We start from the raw sequence: 17628 nt of genomic DNA, 5'->3' as shown, positions 1-17628 counted from the left end.
AAAACAAAGTATTCATAACCTTTTTTTGAGGTGAAGATGCTAAGAATGGTAAGGGCCATTTGTAGAGTATTTTACTACTTTCATAGTTTCTTAGGAGAGCTTCAAAACAACCTCATGAAATAATAGCACAACTGATATTTCTCTGTAAGAAATTTAAAATCTTATACTTAATGTTCACACAATTAATTGAGCTTTGAACATAATACTCTAATGTATATTGATTCATTTTTTAAAGTGCTCTTATTAAATCTTTTTATTTTGTAATTTTCCCAAACTAGTGCACTAAGTTCTGACAAATTGCCTTGAAAGGTAGGCATAGAAGAAACTAGTTAGATCTAGAATAGCAAAATTGAAGAGACATTCTGTTTAAATAGGATACTATTATAATTTACTAATTTTACAAATACTAATTTAATAAACACGTATTACTTTATTTTTACTTATTATCATTTTAAAATAGTCATCCTGACTATGTCAGTTCCGGCTCACAGAAAACACAGAGGATTACAGTTTTTAGAACAGACTATCTTTAGGAATGCTGTCTATATACAAATACAAATAAACCAAAGCAAATACAAATAAATAAACCAAGGCAATTTTATAAGCTATTGCTTAATGCGTCCTTGTCTTTCTTGTAAAGCAGACAGTTGGCAGTTATTGTTAATAGATTATTTGTGTGTGTATGCGCGCGCTCAGGCACACGGACACCAGTCCAGGGGCTTGAACTCGGGGCCTGGGCACTGTCGCTGGCTTCTTTTTGCTCAAGGCGAGCACTCTACCACTTGAGCCACAGCATCACTTCCAGCTTTTTCTGTTTATGTGGTGCTAAGGAATTGAACCCAGGGCTTCATGTATACAAGGCGAGCACGTGACCACTAGGCCATATTCTCAGCCCTTCTCCGAGCTTTTTTTGTTCAAGACTAGCACTTTGCCACTTGAGCCACAGCTCTACTTCTAAGTAAGTGTGTGTATGCGTGCACGTGCGCGCACACGTGTGTGTATGTGTGTTTAATCTCATGGACTTCGCTGCCTGGGCTAGCAATGAACCAGGATCCTTAGACCTCAGCCTCCTCAGTAGCTAGGATTACAGTCAGGAGCAACTGAAACCTGACTTGAGAGATAATATTTGAAGTAACTAGATTATTCATTTTTTGCTAGCTGAGTTGATTAATTGGGAAGTCTATTCTTTTTTAAAAATTTGATAATCCTGTTTTATGTTCTATACAAAAACTACATTGGGCTTCTCTCTCCATTCTGTTTGCATCTACCATTTTATAGCATTGTATAGAAAATCGTTGGATTTTAGCTTTCATTTTGTTTTGTTTTTGTAGTACTGAGGGTAGAACCCAGGAGTCTTGTGCATGCTCAGTTACTTCGCTAAGCTATATCTGTAGCTTCAACTTGGAGTCTTTTTAAGTATTGTCATCTTAAAGTTTAATTTTTGTTTGTCTCCCTACAGATTAAAGCATTTGCCCTTTAGCTTTACAAAACTGCAGCAGTTGACTGCTATGTGGCTCTCAGATAATCAGGTGAGCATTCTGATTTTGTTAAATTGAGTACCATTGCTGCATTTGTTTTACCCTTTGTCCCTCCATTTCTGTGCCTCCCCTTATAATCCCAAAGACATATAGATAAACAAGACAAAAAAGAAAACAAAACCATCAAAAAGAAAAACTTCTTGTTTCCATTTCCTGGAGTTTGTTTTCATGTTATTTTGTATAATCAGATGCACATAGGCATTGTGCCTTTCTGTTCCTCTCCTGAGTGTCCTCCTTTGGTCTCACCGTGTGTGAATGTTCTTTTTTTGAGATGAGGATCACATTAAGTTTTTGCCCCTGGTAGTCATAAACCACTGTCCTTTTGATCTCTGCCTCCTGAGTTGCTGGGACAACAGGCATAAGCTACCTCTTGGGGTCATTTTTCTGCCTTTTAAGAAGTATTGCAGCCAGGTACCAGTGGCTCACATCTGTAATCTTAGCTACTCAGGAGGCTGAGATCTGAGGATTGCTGTTCACAGTAAGGTAGGGCAGGAAAATCTGTGGGACTCTTTTTACCAATTTATCAACAAAAAGCCAGAAGTAGAGCTATGACTTAAGTGGTGGATGGTAGCCTTGAGCAGAAAAACTCAGACAGTATCTAAGGCCCTGAGTTCAAATTCCAGGGCCAGCACACCTCCTCCCCCCGCCCCCCCCCGCAAAAAAAGGAAAAGGTATAGTTACGAGAAAATTATAAACTATGGCTTCCTTTTTATTTTATTTATATGTTTGTTTATTTTATTTATTTATTTTGGCCAATTGTTGGGCTTGAACTCAGAGTCTGGGTGCTGCTGTCCCACATTTTTTTTTTTTTTTTCTGGCCAGTCCTGGGCCTTGGACTCAGGGCCTGAGCACCGTCCCTGGCTTCTTTTTGCTCAAGGCTAGCACTCTACCACTTGAGCCACAGCGCCACTTCTGGCCATTTTCTGTATATGTGGTGCTGGGGAATTGAACCCAGGGCCTCATGTATATGAAACAAGCACTCTTGCCACTAGGCCATATCCCCAGCCCCTGTCCCAAATATTTTTAAAACTCAAGGCTAGTGCTCTACCACTTTGAACTACAGCGCCACTTTTGTTTTTCTGGAAGTCAATTGGAGATGAGGGTCTCAGCTTCCAGCTTGGGCTGTGCTTGAACCACCGTCCTCAGGTCTCAGCCTCCTGAGCAGCACTGTGTGAGCCACCCACACCCAGCGTTGGCTCCTATGTAGTTCTGTTAGAAAACACTGAACTTCTGACGGGTTCTTGAGAGAGCTTGGCAGCAGGCCTCTGCCTCCATTACTGCCCATAACCTAGCGTCATCGTACATCCATTCTGACCCAAAGTCAGGGTAACTTAAGTCATCTTTTCATTTGATCCTAGCACTAAACTATTTAAATCTTTCTGAGTTTTCTTCTTACCATGTAACTCAAGGCTTTATCATTCTGTAGCTGCATCTTCACTCTGTTTATCTTCATCATTTCACCAAATGATTTCTACCTTGTGGGACTGTTCTTCACCCAGCCTGCTTTCCTATTTCCTTCTCCTAACGCTAGACTTTCATTCAGGAGTACTTTCCTAACCATTCAAGGCAATGAATGATAATTAAATACCTGCCCTGTGTGTTCTCTAAGCACCCTATACTTTGTCCATCATGTACTTACATGCAATTACCTATTTGTTACCTGTGTCCTAAAGGCTTCCAAGATTATTGTGATACTCCCATCTAAGGGGACCTTCTTTTTCCTTTCTGCACACTCCTTATACTCTTAAGAATTCACTGGGCCAAGAGTTCAGAAGTATTCACTATAACTATGGAAAGACTTTGTAATAGAGGAGGTGGGAATATAGGCCGAGCACCCTTACCTAATGTGCTTGAGACCAGAGGTGTTTTTAGACTTTGGATTTTTTTACCCTGGATTTTGGAATACGTGCAAAGTATACAGTGATACTTGGGACATCTAAATCTAAACCCAAAAATTCATTAATGCTTCATGTAGATCTTCCATAGTCTGAAGGTATTTTTGTGTAATACTTTTAGACATGAGATATGCAACATGAGGTCTGGTGTGAAATTCCCCACCTAGGATACCATGTTGCACTCAACATTTAAACAATTTGGAACATGACAGGTTTTTTTTTTTAGAGGATGTTCAACCTGAATATGAATACTACCACCAGTAGGTCAATGGATATAGTAAGAAATTGAATGTAGAGGGCTGGGGATATGGCCTAGTGGCAATAGAGCTTGCCTCCCATACATGAAGCCCTAGGTTCGATTCCCCAGCACCCACATATACAGAAAATGGCCAGAAGGGACGCTGTGGCTCAAGTGGCAGAGTGCTAGCCTTGAGCAAAAAGAAAGCCAGGGACAGTGCTCAGGCCCTGAGTCCAAGGCCCAGGACTGGCCAAAAAAAGAAAAGAAATTGAATGTAGAGGGAAGTGCATATACCTAAAAAGGAACAGGAGTTTAAAGCTGAGAATAAAACAGCAATAATCACTTCGTGCTATACTGCTGTCCGCACCTCCTGATTTGGGGTGGATGTGGTAGGGGAGAATAGTCATCCTGTACTTGAGATTTCAGGGAGGCAGTATCTTTGGGAAAGGGCACTTCTCCTTCCCATTATCTTAGGAAATCAAGGAAAATGTTCCAGGTTTGCCCGTTGGCTTATTGCAGCAAAGGAAGGGAGTCACAAAGTTTTGAATATTTCAGCAATAGTAAGAATACGGGGTAAGAATAATTGGTTGGGTTTCACAAGAATTAACAAATAGTATCATTAGAAGGGTGGACTGAATAATTCCTCTGCCTATCTATAGTTACTCAAGGCTTTTATTGGGAAAATTGTAGCTGAACAAGTTGGGAAATAATTGAGCATACTAAGAAGCTGATAACATTTATTTAGGAGAAAAAAACAACCCCAAAAATGAAGTCTTAAGAAAAAATGAAGTCTTGGATACCTGGAGGCACCACCGCTGAGTAACATGGGGCCCTTTATTAAGATGAAATAGGAGGGGGAGAGAGAAGCAGTATACAACTTAATGGTTGTTCTAAGCACTCCATTTTTAGCCACTAACTATAATACACCTTCAGATAATTAGATTAAATCTTTCATATGATTTTTTTTCCAAAAGCATCTTTGTCAAAGGAAATACCTGAGAAGGCAACTTAACATAAAATGAAAGTCCTATTTTGTAATTTAATTAAATACTGTAATAAAGTAATTCTTGGAAAAATATATATACACATATATGTATGTGTATGCATATATCTGATGTATGAAATACTGCTGTTATTTTACTGATAACTGCAACATGCTGAATTTGCCTTAAACACCCCCAAAATACATTTTCTGTAGGTTTCACATCAGTGCTTAAAGTGTTTTATGGTGTATATTTAGACCTGTTTTTAAGTTTTTGTGCAGGGGAATTGCTAGATTTGTACTTACTTCTGAAAATTAAACTTTATTTTCTTTCCCTAGTCCAAACCTCTGATACCTCTTCAAAAAGAAACTGATTCAGAGACTCAGAAAATGGTGCTTACTAACTACATGTTCCCCCAGCAGCCAAGGACTGAGGATGGTAGGAATTTAAGAATTTCTTTTCTTTTCAAAAGCAAATACTAAATAATTAAAATAAAGGTGCCAAATGAATTTTAAAGTCTCTAAGACATTACTGTTTCTTTGGAACTTTAAAATATTGATCAAAAAAGTTCTCCCATAATAATGGGAAAATAAGGTAATATCTCTTGAGTTACAGTCAGTTGAACTTAGAGATTTAAGTGTGTTATATGTGTCCTTAAATTCCTTTAAATCATTGCTGACATCATCAATTGTAGATCTCTCTGTTTTTAAAACCACATTTAAATGTTAAGAATGCATTTTAAATGTATATAAGTACCAAACCAGAAAATATTTGTAATACTACTCTTGGATTCTATATATTATTAGATCAGGAAGATCTATAAAACTTGGGCTATAAATGTTACTCTTCAGTTGTTTCATACATTTTATTCAGTAAGGCAGAATATACTCCTTAGTTCTGTGCACATATGTATTTTAGTGGAATACTGTATAAAGACGGAGGAACAGTTGTTTCTAACATGTTGTATTGTGTATGTATGTGTTTATAAACTACATGTTTCCCTAGTAGACAGGGACTGAGGATGGTAGGAACTTACTTTTTACAAAAACATACTGACTGATCAGTGCAAAGGTGCCAAATGAATTTTAAGTTGCCAAGACTTTTTAGTTTGAGGGATTTTGGAGAATTTTCAGTAATTCTTTTTTTTTTTTTTTTTAGTGCTGGGGCTTGAACTCTGGGCCTGAGCACTGTCCCTGGCTTCTTTTTGCTCAAGGCTAGCACTCTACCACTTGGGCCACAGTGCCACTTCCAGCTTTTTCTGTGTATGTGGTGCTGAGAAAGAGAACCCAGGGCTTCATGTATGTTGGGCAAGCACTCTACCACTAGCCCACATTCCTAGCCCAGTAATTCCTAAACGATATGATTTTAATGTATGTGTGCATCTTCTTTCTGAAACAAGTGAGAATAAATACCTATGGTCTAAAGTACTTGTAAACTAAGTCTTAATATGTAACACTGAAGAAAATATGAAGTAATTATGATCGTAATTTATAAAATATTCTGCAGACAAGGTAAATACTTAAGCTTTGAATTTCTTGTCTTGAAATAAGGCTAGAGTTCCATTTGAGCACAGCTACATTCAATCATTCACATATCTACATTCAATCATTCACATATTATTTATGACCACTTTCAGTCTTCAGAGTTGCATATTAGTAACAGACACTCCAAGTTTAAAATACCTTATTACGTGGCCCATTGCTGAAACAGTTTTTCACATTTATGAACAGGATGATATCAAGTCTCTAAGAAATCACTCCATTCCTTTCCTCACAAATATTTTGTTAAGTATTAGCAATTCTCTCTTCTCACATAAAAGAACAGTTATAGAGTGGGGCATGACTCAAGTGGTGGGCTTTGTACTCAGCCTCTAGTACCACAAAAAAGAAAAGAAAAGATTTGTACATACTGTATTGCTGAGCATATTGTTGTTTATAAGTTGCTCACACTTTCCATTTTCTATTAACCATAGTTAGAGATGAAGAAAAATGAAAAAATGAGAATGAGTCCCAAATGAAACAGAACTTTTACAGCATATCCAAGTATTTAGAATAATTCCCCTATGTTGTCTATTAGTTAATTTGCTTGTTTTAGACTTTAATTTTGAAAGTAAAATTATTACATAATACATCAGTGCTGACGCTGAAAACTAAGCAGCATTATATTTGTGTGGAAGTATAGTTTATATTTTGTTTCATGATTTAAATACTTCTGCCCCTGTTTTCCCATTCTGTCATTTCAGCTTATTTTTCCTTTGTTGTTGGTTTTTGTTTTTTTTTTTAACTCTACTAGGTTTAAACTCTGGACTTTGTGCTTGCTAGGCAAGCACTCTACTGCTTGAGCCATGCCTCGAGCCCTTTTTTTGATAAAGTGTTTTTGAGATAGGATTTCTATTTTTGCCTGACTTGGCCTAGATTGCTATTTATGCTTTCTGCACACTACCACACCAAATGACAGATGCACATCACCCACACAGTCCATTTCTTTTTTCTTTTTTTTTCTTTTTTGGCCAGTTCTGGGGCTTGGACTCAGGGCCTGAGCACTGTCCCTGGCTTCTTTGTGCTCAAGGCTAGCACTCTGCCACTTGAGCCACAGCGCCACTTCTGGCCGTTTTCTGTAGATGTGGTGCTGGGGAATCGAACCCAGGGCCTCATGTATATGAGGCAGGCATTCTTGCCACTAGGACACATCCCCAGCCCAGTCCATTTCTTTTGAGATGGGGGGCCTCAAAAACTTTTTTTCTGGGATGTCCTTGAACTATGGTCTTCCTGTTCTTAGTAGAGCTGGGATAACAGGGATATGCCACTCCACCCAGATCTTGGTGAAGGTAAGGCCTCTCAAGTTTTTGCCTGGGCTTAAACCACAATTCTCTGCTTCCTGAGTAGCTTGGATTATAGCACCCAGGCGTTCCTACTTCTTAAAGTAAATCATAGCTCAGGCAAGAAGTTCATTTCTAATCAGAAGAATACAAGCCTCAGCATCTTGCCACTGTGCGTTTTTTATTTTAATACTTGTTGTAAAGTGGAAGAGACTGCAATGAGAGATTGTTGTTGTAATATAACAATCAATCATGATGTTCTAAGTCCTCTTAAGAGTTCGCATATCACTCTTAGTAGTTCTTTATGGCATCTCTATGAATCTCACGGTGAGTGAAAGCACTGGATGTATTACACTATATGTAAAGAGAACATTGGATACAATAAATTCACAATCCTGATTTAGCAACCCCATCAGTCTTGTAAGATGAATTTCCTTTGAAGTAGTAGGAATGCATTTATTTTATTCTCACACCTTCGGAATGATTCAGACCACATATATAATTCCTAGGTTGGGGTTTTACAATAACTTGAGAAAACCCACACTTTGTTCACATTTACTTTATTTAATTTTCACTACTTACCTATATGACAGGCATTATGTAAAAGCTAAGTATTTAAATGCAAAATTCTTTGCCTTGAAGAATGTAAACAAGGGTAGTGTGATGAGTAAGTTCCAAAGAGTAGGAGTGAAATTTTGGGCTTACATAGAGATAGAGGCATTAGTCTTAGGAAGAAGGGATTGTATGTCCCACACAACAATTTGTAGCTTGGAGAACAGGTATTGGAGAATTATTATTAATTAGCCTGAGGGTTTTCTTAAATTAAATTTCTACTGGGATATGAAACCAATTTGCTGGCGGAGGCAAATTTGAATGAAGTAGTAGTTGTTAATGTATCAAGAGATCTCAGCTTTTCTAGAGAAGGAAGTAAACTTGGAGTGTTTTTATAGGGAGAAAAGTTGTGACTAAGAATGAAAGTTTACTGGCAATAAGGAAGCAAATTATTTTAAGGGCAGATATGGTGGTCAAAATGGTGGGAAACGTTAATGGAACCAAAGTCTTGATATGACCATGTTATCAGTCACTCAGCTGAGGTGGGGATAGGCCTTATAATTGAAGACATCCAGGAATTATTAGATTAAAAGGTTGAGAGAGATCATCACACATTGACATCATTCAGCATATTGGCAGGTCTTGGGTAAGAAAGCTGGTGGTCAGATGTTAGGATCCTCAGTGAAATATTCCTTGGTCATCAAACTGTCAGTGTCTAAGATGGATAGGAAATAATTGCCCGGTGTCCTAAATTTCAAAGATGTGTTATTTATACAAAAGAGTAAGAAGTGTAGGTGTCACAAGTAGGCAAGAATGAGAGGCATGGTCAGAGTTTACTTCCTCTGGGATTAAAAATTAATTTTGATGTAAATTACTTCACCATAATCTTAACACACGTGCGCATTTTGGGACTGGTTGGTAATTGAAATTACTATACCCATGACACATGAGAAATTATATGAATCATAGAAATAGACTGTTGAGAGCTGTCTGGTTCTGCTTGCTTTTCTAATGATACCACAAAGGTATTGTCAACAGGAGTTTGAACTACATCCCACTCTTGTTTTAAACAAAAAGTCCTAACTTATTAAGTACATGTTCATCAAGTTAGAAAACAACTCATTCTTGTTCATTGTAGTAGCACATGTCTTAAAATCCCAATACTTGGAGAGTGAGCCAGGAGATCTTAAATTCCACTCTGTCTTGGACTACATTGTTACACCCTGTCTTAAAAACAAACAGTTGGGTGCCAGTGGTTTACACCTGTCATCCTGGCTGCTCAAGAGGCTGTCATCTGAGGATTGTGGTTCAAAGCCAGCCCAGGCAGCAAAGTCTGAGAGACTTTAGTCTCTGTTTAGATTCCGGAAAGCCAGAGGTGTCGGTGTAGTTTAAGTGGTATATAGAGCATTGAGCATCAGCTTTAAGCAGAAAAGCTCAGGGACAGCGCCCAGGCCTTGAGTTCAAGTCTAGTATTGGCAAAATTAATTAAGTAAATGGAATTTTTTAAATGTCCCATTTCTACTGTTCATATTTGTTTTCATAGCATTCTTAGTCTGGATTTGAGATTTTAAAAGAACAAGGAGCCCAAACAGTCTTAAAATAAATGATAATTTAAACTTTTTGGTTATATTATCTCTATATAAATGTTTAAATTGACTATATTATGTTTTTAGCTAATTTGGGGTGCTTTTAGTCTCTGTTTTGAGTAGTAAGGACAGTCATTTTCTTTTAATAGGCAATAAGTTGGGCTTTCATTTCATATTGTGTAATTTTTGTTGAGTGGTGTATACTAGTTAAGTACATTATCTTAAACAGCTCTTAGGTGTCTAGTAGTAGCAAAAAATTCCTCAGACTTGTTAAATCTTTTAAAAATATTATATCTGTTAGTAAGATACATAAGTTTATACTACAGTTTCATTTTATTTACACCTTTACATAGAAAATATATTGTACTTTACTAGTAAGTAGTTTATATTATGTATAATACTTAATACAAAGACATAATTAAATGCCATCTGAGTGATCTTTTTTTATTTTTATTTTGCTGGTGATACTAGGGTGTGGACTCAAGGGCTGTCCTTGCTAGACCAGCATTCTACTACTTGAGCCACACCTTTTTTCAGAGTAATGCTTTTTTTAAATAAAAATAACTCAAACTTTTTTCCCCATGTGTGCTGGTCTTGGGGCTTGAACTGAGGGCCTCTGCACTGTCCCTGAGTTTTTTGCTCAAGGCCAACACTAACTTGAGCCAACAGCTTTACTCTCCAGGTTTTTGTTTTTTTTTGGTGGTTAACTGGAGTCTCATGGACTTTCCTGCCCCTGTTGACTTTGAACCAGGATCCTCACATCTCTGCCTCCTGAGTAGCTAGGATTATAGCATTCAGCTTTTAACCAACTTTCTTATTCCTCTACAAATACTGAACTGTTGGAACTAGGAAGATGTAAACAATGAAAAGTTTGAATAGTATCATTATCTGTAGTGCTTTTAGCAATCATTTTTTTGTAGTACATAAGAAACTTCAGGGAAGAATGGTATGATTTATGTGTAAAAAAGTCTTGAAATCAAAGCCTGCATATTATCCTAAGATTTATTGCTGACATCGACTGGCTTTATCTGAGTTAGACTTGTGATGAATATAACTTAACGTGAAAATTATGAGCAAATAATAGTTTTCTGTAATTACAGTAAAATACAATTGTTTTTTACTTTCTCTAGTTATGTTCATATCAGATAATGAAAGTTTTAATCCTTCCTTGTGGGAAGAACAGAGGAAACAGCGGGCTCAAGTAGCTTTCGAATGTGATGAAGACAAAGATGAGAGGGAGGCACCTCCCAGGGTGAGTCTGTTCGTGTTCTTTCAAACTTCAGACAGGTTTTCTGATATTTAAATGATACTCTGTGCAATTACAAGAGATTGCTAGATTCATTCTTTGTCCTCAAGTCACTGATTTGAATATTACACATATGAGAGTAGTATAAAATTATATCAAGTGGTGGAAAACTTGCCTAGCAGCAAGAGCCTTGGAGAACTTTAATGTCTCAAGTGTTTTTTCTTAAATTGAGCTCCAGAATTTTGTAGTTGTTTCTGCTTGCCCAATTTGTTGTGATTATGCTTTTCTTAAAAAAAAAAAATCTATTTATAAGCCAGGCAGTGGTGGCTCATGCCTATATCCTAGCTACTCAAGAGACTGAGAGATGAGGAATTTGGCAAAGTCCATTCAGTAAAGTCTATGAGACTCTTATCTCCAGTTAGCCACCAAAAAAACCCTTGCAAGTAGTGCTGTGGCTCAAATGGTAGAGCGCTAGTCTTGGGCAAAAAAAACCGCAGGGATAGCATCTAGGCACTGAGTTCAAGCTGCAGGCCTGGTACTCTTCTCCCCCCTCACCCCCCAAAAATCGACATAAATCCTACCAGTAAAGAATTCTTTGTTACAAACATTTTGATTCTTTATAGGTTTGAGTATTGGTATTGGCTGGTTGAGTAGCATATAGCCTAATTTTAGGTTACTTATTTGCCCCCATGTAAATTAGTTGAATCCCAGAAAGTGACAATTAAATTGACCTTGAAATGTTTGTTTCCAGGTATTAGAGACCCATGTGTATGGATGTATGAACTTTACATGTGTTCTGACAATACCTGTTTCAAGCAGATGACAAGTTTTGGGCAGTATTTCCAACATATATCTTCATTTGGGAAATATTAAGTCTACTTTTAAAGCTTTTATTTATGATATTGAAGTTTACTATGGTATCTTTAACTATTTTGTGATAAAACCACATATTTATTTACCCCAAAATGCTTTCAGAACCTACCAACTGTCTTCATAATTATCAATGTGAGCTCAGTGCTCACATTAAATTCTGAGATTGGCATTAGAAATATTTTATACTTTGTATTTCACTTATTTCTCTAGGAGGGAAATTTAAAAAGATATCCAACACCATATCCAGATGAGCTTAAGAATATGGTCAAAACGGTTCAAACCATTGTACATAGATTGAAAGATGAAGAGACCAGTGAAGACTCTGGGAGAGATTTGAAACCACATGAAGATCAGCAAGTTGTAAATAAAGATGTGGGTGTGAAGGTTAGAAAACTGAATTCAAAATAGTTGAATAAAACCATTTCAAGTTATTTAAAAAATTTTAAATATTGATAGAATGGTCGCTGTATACGCTAAATGTACTCTATGTTATGGTTTTGTTCTCTGCTGCACAAACTGGGTGGTAAGCTCAGTGAACTCTCTGTTTTGCTCTGTTACTCTCAAACCATTGACTATCCAGATTGCTAGGATATGTCATCATAACCTTTAGAAAATCATTGTCTGACACAGAATAAGATGATTGACAAAAAAAATTAAGAAAATATTCTTTTCTCTCAGTTTTAGTAATACTGATCCACTAGTTTTTAATGTAATTACTATGACATATGTCATCCACTTTCACAAATCTCTTAAGTTCTTAAATTGAATATTCCTTCAATAAACTTCCCATGCACATGGTACTACAGAAACAAAAGTTTTATCATGTCTGTTACTATGTATTACACAATAAGTAGAGGACATTCTTAATTATCCTTTGCTGAGGGTGCTGAACTTAGTGATTCTCATGTCCTTCCCAGCTTGCCACTTCTGCAAGAAAAGTCATTTTTTCTGGGCTGGGGATATGGCCTAGTGGCAAGAGTGCTTGCCTCGTATACATGAGGCCCTGGGTTCAATTCCCCAGCACCACATACACAGAAAATGGCCAGAAGTGGCGCTGTGGCTCAAGTGGCAGAGTGCTAGCCTTGAGCAAAAAGAAGCCAGGGACAGTTGTCAGGCCCTGAGTCCAAGCCCCAGGACTGGCCAAAAAAAAAAAAGAAAAATCATTTTTTCTGTTTTAAGATTTTAATGTAGTTCAGGTCTTTATAGGCACCTGTCCCAAAATGGGTATTATTGTCTGTGGGTACTACAGTTTTCATGATTACAGTTTGTGATTCATCTAAAACAGAAGGTGGTATATTACTTAAATTTTTTATCTGAACTTTAATGAAAAAAGATATAAAACTTAAGGAATATGATGTCTTTACCTTTTCTTTTACTTAGACTGCAGAAAGTACAACTCCAGTAAATAGTAAAGTCGACGAAAGAGAAAAGGGTATGATAGGAAACTCTGTCCAGAAGATTAATGAACCTGAAGCTCAGATCAGTCCTGAGAATTTACCACTGACTGCAAACACAAAAGCCTCAGAAAACATGAAGCATATTGTTAACCATGATGATGTTTTTGAGGTACGTATGTGCTTCATAATTATTCTGGAGTAGTTACAAGAATTTTTCAATGTGTTTATAATGTTTCTATGTAAAGATAGACTTGATATTATTGTAGAAAAATGGGTTAATGAATTTATCATTTGGAAATTTCTTAATATTTGCTAAAATATTACTCATTTGTCATTTTAAGCTTAAGACTTTACATACTCCTTGTGCACAGAGATTTAGCTCCTAGATGAGTTAGATTACGGCCTATATTACTGTAAAATATATACTTACAATGGTTTTCTTGTGCTTTTGTTCTGATCCTGGGACTTGACCTTCGGGCCTGGGCACTGTTCCTGAACTTTTGTGCTCAAGGCTAGCACTTTTACCACTTGAGCCACAATTCTAGTTACAGCTTTTTTCTTTTCCTACTATACTATCCAGCTCTCATTGCAGTGCAGTCATGAACATGGTTGACAAATCTAATTTAGCTTGTGGTCTAAATCTAGCTCAGAACCTGTTTTTTGTAATACTTGCAAGCGGAAAATAGCTTTACCTTATTTAAAAGTTAATTAACGTTGTGCAAATTAACACAAAATTCAAACTTTGCCTAAAGTTTTATTGGAACCTAATCATACTCAGTTGTTTGCATATTGTCTTGAAACCAGTTGTGTGGCCTGTAGCAACTAAAAGTGCTCAGTGTCTTCTTTTTCTGAAACAAGAGTCCATGAGAACCTTACCTGCAATTAACCATCAGCAAGCCAGATGTAGAGCTATGGCTCAAGTGGTAGAGAGTTAGCCCTGAGCAGAGAAGCTCAGGAATAGCTCTCAACCCTGAGTCTAAGCCCCAGGACCAGCATGAGGGAAAGAGACAGAGACAGATGGGAAGGAGAGGGTGAGTACAAAAATTTTGCAAGGGAGCTGGGAAAAAGAGAGAGAAAGAGAATTGGGGAGATAGTTTGTTGGGGCTCTATCACTGAACTCGTTTCCCAAAGAGTAAGGATGGATATGTTCTAGTCATTTTGGTTTGTCTATCATTTAACATAATACAGACACATAGTAATCACTAATGTACTTGAATATGGTCAGTATAGAAAGCTATTTCACAGGTACTTTAGTACTGTAGTTTTATTGTCATATTTTAAAAACATTACCCAGGTGCTGGTGGCTTACCCCTGTAATCCTAGCTACTGTGAGGAGGCTGAGATATGAAGATCAAGGTTTGAAGCCAGTCCCACCAGAAAAATCCCTGGGAGACTCTTATCTCTAGTTACCCACTCAAAAACCAGAAGTGGCACTGTGACTCAAGTGGTAGCTTTGGGCACAAAGAGGCCCAGGGACAGCGCCCAGGCCCTGATTTCAAGCCCCACAACTGCCCCCCCCCCACAGAAAAACAACAACAACATGTTAAATTATATAATGGTTTTCATCAACGTGTTCTTAGTATTCTTGGTTTCCTTTTGAAGTTTTTATGACATTCTTTTACAGAGTACAAAATTTGGTTTTCATAAACTCTTTCCCTCTTTTCTTTAAAATAGGAATCTGAAGAACTTTCTTCTGATGAAGAGATGAAAATGGCAGAGATGCGGCCACCATTAATTGAAACTTCTATTAACCAGCCAAAAGTTGTAGCACTTAGTAATAACAAAAAAGGTTAGATGCTTGATTACACAAAGAACAGAAATGACCTGGCTAAAATCTATAACATTTTTGAAATAAATTTTCTTACAAAAATTATTATTGGAGGGACACCTTTAGATACTTCATGACTAGAATTAACATAATTATAATTCCACTTCTTCTGCTTACCTACCCTGCAATCCTAGAATTATTTTTATTCATGTCTGTATCTTAATTTTACACATAGTAAGGCCAATATATTTAGTACTCTATATTCATATCAAGTGTGGTACTGTTACATGATTATTTTCACTATTACTTTAGTCTTATATATCCTAGAACATTATTTTCTTAGCCCCAGCTCCTCCTACCAGTTTTTTAAATATATCTAACAGAATCTCAAACTCTTAGAAATAAAATTGATCTTTAATGATACTACCTCTTCACTATCATTTGCCATCAAAGCCTGCTTATCTTTACATTATCTCTATCAAATGTCTATCCTGCCCTTTGCTTTCATGGCCTCAATGGTACTATCAACACGGCCTTGTGCTAGTAATACCTCTTATTTATTGAGCAGTTCACTTACTAGTTTAGGTATTGTGTTAATATTTTATGTTTTATTATCTGGTTGTCATAATAACATTATAAAGAAAAGTAAGAAGCGGAATATGTATAGGAAAGCACTTTAAAATCATGTAATTTAATAATATTTCAAAAGTTAAGAATCCAAGATCCAGTTACCTTGAAGTTGAGATTACAAGACTACTTGAGCTTTTTTTTTTTTTTTTTGCCAGTCCTGGGGTTTGAACTCAGGGCCTGAGCACTGTCCTTGGCTTCTTTTTGCTCAAGGCTAGCACTCTGCCATTTGAGCCACAGCACCACTTCTGGCCGTTTTCCATATACGTGGTGCTGGGGAATCAAACCCAGGGCTTCATGTATACAAGGCAAGCATTACTTGCCACTAGGCCATATCCCCAGCCCCTTGAGCTCTGTTTCTAAGATATGAGAACAGCAAGAATAACTTAGTTTATTGTCTCCCATGGTTGTGTCTATATACATTGTTTTCATAATTTGGCTATAATAAAGTTTTTTATGTTGACTTTCAAAAAATACTACCTTTTACCCTTCTAGTTTATAATAGAACGTAGTGTTTGAGTTCAGTGTAATTGTTACATGCTCAGCCATCACCTGTATTGAGAGATTGACATTCATAGTTTTTTAAGTTGCCATAAAAACATTTAGAAATAGAAAGCTGTCCTTTGAAACATCCCGTGTATTTGTTTATTGTATGTTTGTTTATTGACTACATTATTTATTTTTATTACTAAAAAAGATTGAACAAATATTCCACATGTATATGAAGTAATTTCTTACTCATATAAATTTAGGATGGTAAACTGTAACTTTTCATAAAGAAGTTTTTATATTCTAAATTAACTGATTTACAGTTTAAATCATAAATTAGAATATGGTGTAGATCACGTTTTCAGTAAACTAAATCAAATTCTTTGTTACCCTAACATTGACTACACGAAAACTGATGTCAGTTTTTGTGTGTATATTTAGGATTGAACTTTTAGAGGGTCCCTCTGCTTATCTTATCCATGTAATGTATTTTCACTAGTGTAAAGAGCAAGAACAATGTGCATTTTGTTTGTTGTAACTGCAAATCATTTCCCATAAGTTCTTGATGAATTTTTCATTAGACTAAATTTTTTGTTGTTTCAGATGATACAAAGGATACAGATTCTTTATCAGATGAAGTTACACACAATAGCAACCAGAATAACAGCAATTGTTCTTCCCCATCTCGGATGTCTGATTCCGTTTCTCTGAATACTGATAGTAGTCAAGACACCTCACTCTGCTCTCCAGTGAAACAAACTCGTACTGATACCAATTCCAAAATCAGGTTTGTGAGCATTGTAACAAAATTAAATACTTGTACAATAATTGTCTATTTCATGATGAAATGAATATACATCAATACTTTTTAAGTATCGAGCAGCCTGTTTGGGATAATTGAAGTCAAAAGCACTACTTTTATAAGAAATGTTGCTTCATTGGAGAGATACCATTGAATGTTCATGACTAACTGTATATATTTGGCATAGACTTAGTTTTATATGATAAGCCTTATGAGAGCAGTGTAAATGCTAACAATTTCTGTGTCCTAGAATTTAGTACAAGTTTAAAACTAATTGTACTGTCTAAGCTCTTTGGTTATCAAAGTGAGATCGATGCAAGACCATGCCAGTTATCATTGTGCCAGCCTGTTTCCTGGAGTTTGCATATAAGAAAGATTTGCACTACTGATAAACCAACTGCTGATAGTACAGATTTTAGTACAGATTTTTTTTTTGAGGGGGGGGTTCACATCTTGGAGCCTTATTAAAAGACCGGTGACTGCATGGTGGGCTCCTGTCTCAAAGACCAGCAGCCAGCAAATGCACTAAACACTGTTAGGAAACTGATCTATGGGGCTGGGAATGTGGCCTAGTGGCAAGAGTGCTCACCTCGTATACATGAAGCCCTGAGTTTGATTCCCCAGCACCACATATATAGAAAAGGCCAGAAGTGGCGCTGTGGCTCAAGTGGCAGAGTGCTAGCCTTGAGCACAAAGAAGCCAGGGACAGTGCACAGGCCCTGAGTTCAAGGCCCAGAACTGGCAAAAAAAACAAAAACAACCCCAGAAAACTGATCTATGAAGGCTGGAAAGGAAAGAAAGAACAGAAACAATTCC

At 36.8% G+C, this 17628-nt stretch overlaps 1 protein-coding gene across 8 annotated transcripts in view; it reads left to right on the top strand.

Moving 5' to 3' along the window:
- Erbin (erbb2 interacting protein) overlaps positions 1-17628 on the top strand; it is a 91938-nt gene that overhangs the window by 50213 nt on the left and 24097 nt on the right. For 6 of the 8 annotated variants that reach the window (XM_048368152.1, XM_048368157.1, XM_048368159.1 and 3 more), the window contains exons 14-20: positions 1460-1529; positions 4993-5092; positions 10741-10862; positions 11940-12113; positions 13110-13295; positions 14801-14915; positions 16614-16797. In XM_048368152.1, coding sequence (XP_048224109.1) covers positions 1460-1529; positions 4993-5092; positions 10741-10862; positions 11940-12113; positions 13110-13295; positions 14801-14915; positions 16614-16797 — 951 coding nt within the window. The remainder of the gene's footprint in view (positions 1-1459; positions 1530-4992; positions 5093-10740; positions 10863-11939; positions 12114-13109; positions 13296-14800; positions 14916-16613; positions 16798-17628) is intronic. The other 2 variants (XM_048368158.1, XM_048368153.1) reach the window with 1 other exon arrangement.

Source organism: Perognathus longimembris, chromosome 19 (assembly GCF_023159225.1).
Source record: "Perognathus longimembris pacificus isolate PPM17 chromosome 19, ASM2315922v1, whole genome shotgun sequence".
NCBI classification, from domain to species: Eukaryota; Metazoa; Chordata; class Mammalia; order Rodentia; family Heteromyidae; genus Perognathus; species Perognathus longimembris.
Note: the sequence above shows the minus strand (reverse complement) of the source record. Positions and strands in the feature narration are given on the sequence as shown.